The 5,178-nt window shown below is 36.8% G+C and overlaps 1 protein-coding gene across 1 annotated transcript in view; it reads right to left on the bottom strand.

Moving 5' to 3' along the window:
* Window positions 1–223: 223 nt before the first annotated feature.
* The window catches only part of HACD4 (3-hydroxyacyl-CoA dehydratase 4), a 25,387-nt gene continuing 20,432 nt past the window's right edge, over window positions 224–5,178 (bottom strand). The window contains exons 6-7 of the mRNA XM_008058564.2: window positions 1,503–1,628; window positions 224–652 (exon numbers count right to left, since the gene is read on the bottom strand). Of these exons, the coding sequence (XP_008056755.1) occupies window positions 570–652; window positions 1,503–1,628 (209 nt within the window). The 3' untranslated portion in view covers window positions 224–569. The remainder of the gene's footprint in view (window positions 653–1,502; window positions 1,629–5,178) is intronic.

The raw sequence follows: 5,178 nt of genomic DNA, 5'->3' as shown, positions 1-5,178 counted from the left end.
AGCTGATTAAGACATAGGGTTCCAAAAGACATTTAATTTTCTAAGTGTAACTAATGTTTAGGGTGGGTATTGAATTATTAACTCTGGGGGAAGACAATGACATCTGTGTATGAAATATGTTATTCTAGACATTTATAGAGTATATTTTCCATCACTCGCCTCTTACAGATCTGCTGCTACTTGGGAACTCTGAAGTGAAAAAGAATACATGCAATTTCGGTTGTCAAGTTTGGTTTTCCAATTTAATTGAATCTATACCAATTAATCTCCTATTTCTTATTAACCTTGCGAAAAAGAATCAGACTGCACATAATATAAGTGCAACTTATATAAATCCATGACTTTGGTGAAGCAGGGTATGCAGAGTATGTATGTCTTGAAAATACAATGTGTGAAAAGCATAGTTTGCTGTGGAATGTCTGCAGTTTGGGGAGTATGTGCAATCGTTTTATGTCATGGGTTTTTGTCAAACACTAGGTATTTTTCCACCAGAATACTTCCTGTGTTGCATTTACTGCAGCTGAATCCACGAGCCTGTCTCTTCTCATGTCACATCAGAATGCTGTACTTCACATTTTCTTCTTTTTAATGGGAAAGATTCTGAGGATATCTCTTCTTTCTGAGTAAAGATGGCTGTAGGTAAAATACATGCCTAATGTGGAAAAGGAAGGGGTAAAAGTAAATAAGCTTGATTAACCATTTCTCTAGAAAGAACCATGATTTTATACTACAGAATGCTGCCTGCGTTCCAGGAACAAGGGAGACTCAAAGAAGAAACACTTAAAGAAGTGTCCAGATTTAATGCAGAAAAAGTAAATCAAATTCTTCTATCCTACTTTTTTTTTTAATGCAAGGAATTTCTTCCTTTAGCGTGGCTCTCTCCAGCTCCTCAAAAGTTTCATATTTGTCTTTTCCTTATGTGTTGTTCTTATATCTGATATGTGTTACATTCTAGAGATAATCATTATCTTCAAGATTTGTGAAGGTTAGAGCTGGCCAAACTAAAATTTTGTAAAGGCTTTTTCCTCCAATTTCTTGCAAAACAATTAAGTTTTATTAGTCACATTTTATCAATTGTAAATTTTCTTTAGTCTTTAGCATACCACATTTACCTGCTAAGAAATGCTAGCATATAAGAACCAACAAACAGGAAACAAAATAAATATAAATGGGAAAATCAGAAATCGCCAATCCTGCTTAGTTTGACATCTAGGTTTGGTTTATAGATACCTGTGCATATAGTCAAAACTTCTATATTGCAGCTATATATTCTGCTAGCAAAAGTATTCTTGTTTATACAGTGAAATAGTGATATGTATGATTTCATGATACCCGGCAAAAAACATAACTTCCAGGTGCTTTTCTAACAAGATCTACTTAATCCTGTCAGCGATTCTTCTTTGCTCTCTCCAGTGTTTGCCAGCCTGTCTATTAAGGTAGGTGGCAGCACAGACCAAAAAGCACAGGAAGAATATAAAAACAGAACAAAAAAAGCCACTTACCTATAAAGAGCATCATGAGATATATTTTCAACACATATGGGAAATAGATAGATAAGTCAAAGGGCAGCTTGGTAGAGTAAGTTCCAAATGATTCAAAATAAGGCAGTGACTGATAGATGGCAAATGCTGTTAAAAAAGGAGGGGGACATCATAAAATTTATCTCCCTTTCTTATAAGAATATATATATATATATATATATATATATATATATATATAAGAATATATATATATATATCTCCATTATTATTGAAGGCTATTTTGAATTTGATAATGACAGTTTTGTGACAGTTGCTGAATCTTTAGCTAAAACTACAGTTTAATGTAGAAATCTGCTAAATGCTTACCTGGGCAAAGATCTTACAGTAGTATGAGTTACATATTTGTCCATCATATACTTTATCATGCCTACAGAGACTTTACAGTGTTTCTCAAAATGGCATCTCAAAATACATCTGTCCCCCTAGCCACAAATAGGGGTGATAGACAGGACCTTGGAAAATGCTGCGTATATTTTCCTCCTGAGTTTCCCAACACATTTTAACATAGTAGAGATTCTGAGAAAATCTGCAATAAAGAAACTGGTTTCACCTAACATTTCTTCAACCCAGCTGACCTTGGAATATCTTCTTCTTCCTCCCCAACCCTCAGTAGTACTTAATAAAAATGACAAGAAACTCTGAGAGAATGCCAGCCTATATTATTTTGAGGGAGGAGACTGGTGTCAGATAATAAGAGATGGAGGTTCTATGAAATTGTTTTTCGTGTATAGATTTTTTATAACAATTCATGGGATGAAATGATACTATACTAAGATTATATAAGATGTTATCAGGGTAAGCCAAGTGAGGGGTACACAAGAATGGTGCACTATTTTTGCAATTTCTGTGAAGTCTAAAATTATTTCAAAATAAAAAGTTTTTGAAAAGAGAGGAGCCCACAACTGTTAGAGCTAGACAGAGCAGGGTATGAGCAACATCGGGGCAGTATCTGCAACTGACCACCAAAATGCAGTCTAAGATCATCATGGGCTGTGCTTAAGTTCCTAGCATTTTATCAGTATAATTAGTTGATTTGGTTATGTTACTTTGGGACAGCTGAAATATATAGAAACATATAATAAAATTACAGTCACTCATATTCTACCATCCAGAGTGTTAATCATTATTGACACTTTGTCATATATGCTTCTAGACTTTTTCTGCATATACCTCACTTTGTAATTGAAAGAATATATTTATGAATCTGATAAAAGATATAGGTTGTATAACAACCATATAAGAACATGGCTTACCTAGAAAGAAAAAGGCTTAGAATTACAGAATAATAAGGCTGAAAGAGTTTCCTATACCTTTACACATTCCTTATTTTTTGGAAGGAATTAGTCTCATTTCTACCTTATTTCTTTTTATATTTCTTTTAAAATTTATTATAATTTTAATTAACAAATCATAATTGTATACATTTATGAGATACAGTGTGATGTTTTATATGTGTATATAATATGGAATGATTAAATCAAGCTACTATATCTATCACCTCACCATATTTTGTGGGAGACACTTGAAATTTACTGTCTTAGCCATTTAAATATATGCTTATCATTAACTAAAGTCACCTGGCTGTACAATCACTCTAAAAAATTTACTCCTCTCAACTTTAAAGTTACTCCTCCTGCCGGGCTCAGTGGCTCAGCCTGTAATCCCACGCTTTGGGAGGCTGAGGTGAGTGGATTGCCTGAGCCCGCGGGTTCGAGACCCGCCTGGGCAACTTGGCAAGACCTCATCTCTACAATAAATAAATAAATAAAAATTAGCTGGGCGTGGTAGCATGGGCCTGTAGTTCCAGCTACTTGGAAGGCTGAGGCGGAAGGATCGCCAGAGCCCAGCAGGTCAAGGCTGTGGTGGCTGGGAGCGGCCATTGCACTCCAGTCTGAGTGACAGAGTGAAACTCCAAATCAAAAAAAATAAAAAAATAAAAGAAAATAAAGTTACTCCTCCTTACTTTAACTTTGTACTCTTTGATCGACATCTCTTATTTCCTCTATACACCTGTATTGTACAGTCATGTGATATAACAGCAGGATGTACTTGGTAAATGATTCAATGAGGAAGGGATTTCATTCTTAAAGGCATGGTGGCTCAGGCCTGTCATCCCAGCATTTTGGGAGGCTGAGGCGAGAGAATTACCTGAGCCCAGGGGTTTGAGAACAGACTAGGCAAGTTGGTGAGACCTCGTCTCTACAATATATAAAAAAATTAGCCAGGCATGGTAGCACGCACTTGTGGTTCTGGCTACTTGGAAGGCTGAGGCAGAAAGATCGCCTGAGCCCAACAGGTCGATGCTGGGGTGGCCGTGAGCGTGCCACTGCATTCCAGCCTGGGCAACAGAGTGAGACTCTGACTCAAAAAAAAAAAAAAGAATTGACAGTCTTTTTTAAAATGGTTTTCAAGATTATTCTCTAGTTTCTCTTGGCTTAGTCTACTACAAAATAATTCTTCCTTTTGAAAACAAGACAAATTTTAAAATTCTATCTAATATGATTTACTATAAGCTAGTTCTTTTTCTGTGGTCACTGGTTGATAGAAAACTGTGGTTTTATTTTATATACTGGCTTTTAGATACTTTACGGTTATTGCCAATGTCACTATCATTTTATGTTCAGTCTTTTTCCTTGTGTTTCCCTTAGTTACCTTAACATGCTTTCTTAATTATGCTATGCTTTCAGTTTTCAAAACTTAAAAACCATGTCTTTCAGAGAACTCTTCAGCAGTCTGCCAGATTCATTGCAGAAGGAAGCATATATTCTCCAGATATCCTTAAGGTTGACATTTAAAATATGTAATTAACTGCCTACTTTACAGTGCATTCAATAATTCATTCAGTGTTTATCGAGCATGTATACTGGTGCATAAGAGAAAGAAAAGAAGCAAAGAATCCTGTATCTCCATGGAGCTTAAAGTCTAGTCAGGGAAATGGACATTAACCAAAGAATCACACAAATGCCTAATTACAACTGAGACAAGCCCTATAAAAGAGATTCATGGCTCGGTGGCTCAGCCTGTAATCCCGCGCCTTGGGAGGCTGAGGTGAGTGGATTGCCTGAGTTGCAGGTTTGAGACCCGCCTGGGCAACTTGGCGAGACCTCATCTCTACAATAAATCAAAAAATCAGCCGGGCGTGGTAGCGCATGCTTGTAATTTCGGCTACTTGGAAGGCTGAGGCGGAAAGATGGCCGGAGCCCAGCAGGTTGAGGCTGCATTGGCCAAGAGCGGCCACTGCACTCCAGTCTGGGCGACAGAGTGAGACTCCAACTCAAAAAAAAAAAAAAAAAAAAGAGAGATTCATGATGCCACACTAGGGGGAATTAACTTAGTTGAGAAAGTCAGGAATGCTTCCCTCCAAAAAGGACAATTAACCTCAAGGCTGAGAGAAGATAGAATGGATAGCAAATGGAAAAGAAAGTTAAGCCAGAGGGAATTTAATTTTTATGCATTAAAAATAACAGAAAATCATAGAAGCTCTCCATATTAATTAAGCCCCTTAGTAACGAGAAAACAAACTCAAAGAGGTTAAATGAATTACCCACAACTTATACAAGAAGTTGATAAAGTTAAGAGCCGGGCTTGGTGGCTCAGCCTGTAATCCCGCACCTTTGGGAGGCTGAGGTGAGTGGAT

This window comes from Carlito syrichta, unplaced genomic scaffold (genome assembly GCF_000164805.1).
Source record: "Carlito syrichta isolate Samal-C Ts95f unplaced genomic scaffold, Tarsius_syrichta-2.0.1 Scaffold303429, whole genome shotgun sequence".
NCBI classification, from domain to species: domain Eukaryota; kingdom Metazoa; phylum Chordata; class Mammalia; order Primates; family Tarsiidae; genus Carlito; species Carlito syrichta.
The sequence above is the reverse complement of the archived record's forward strand: the minus strand, read 5'-3'. Positions and strand labels throughout refer to the sequence as shown.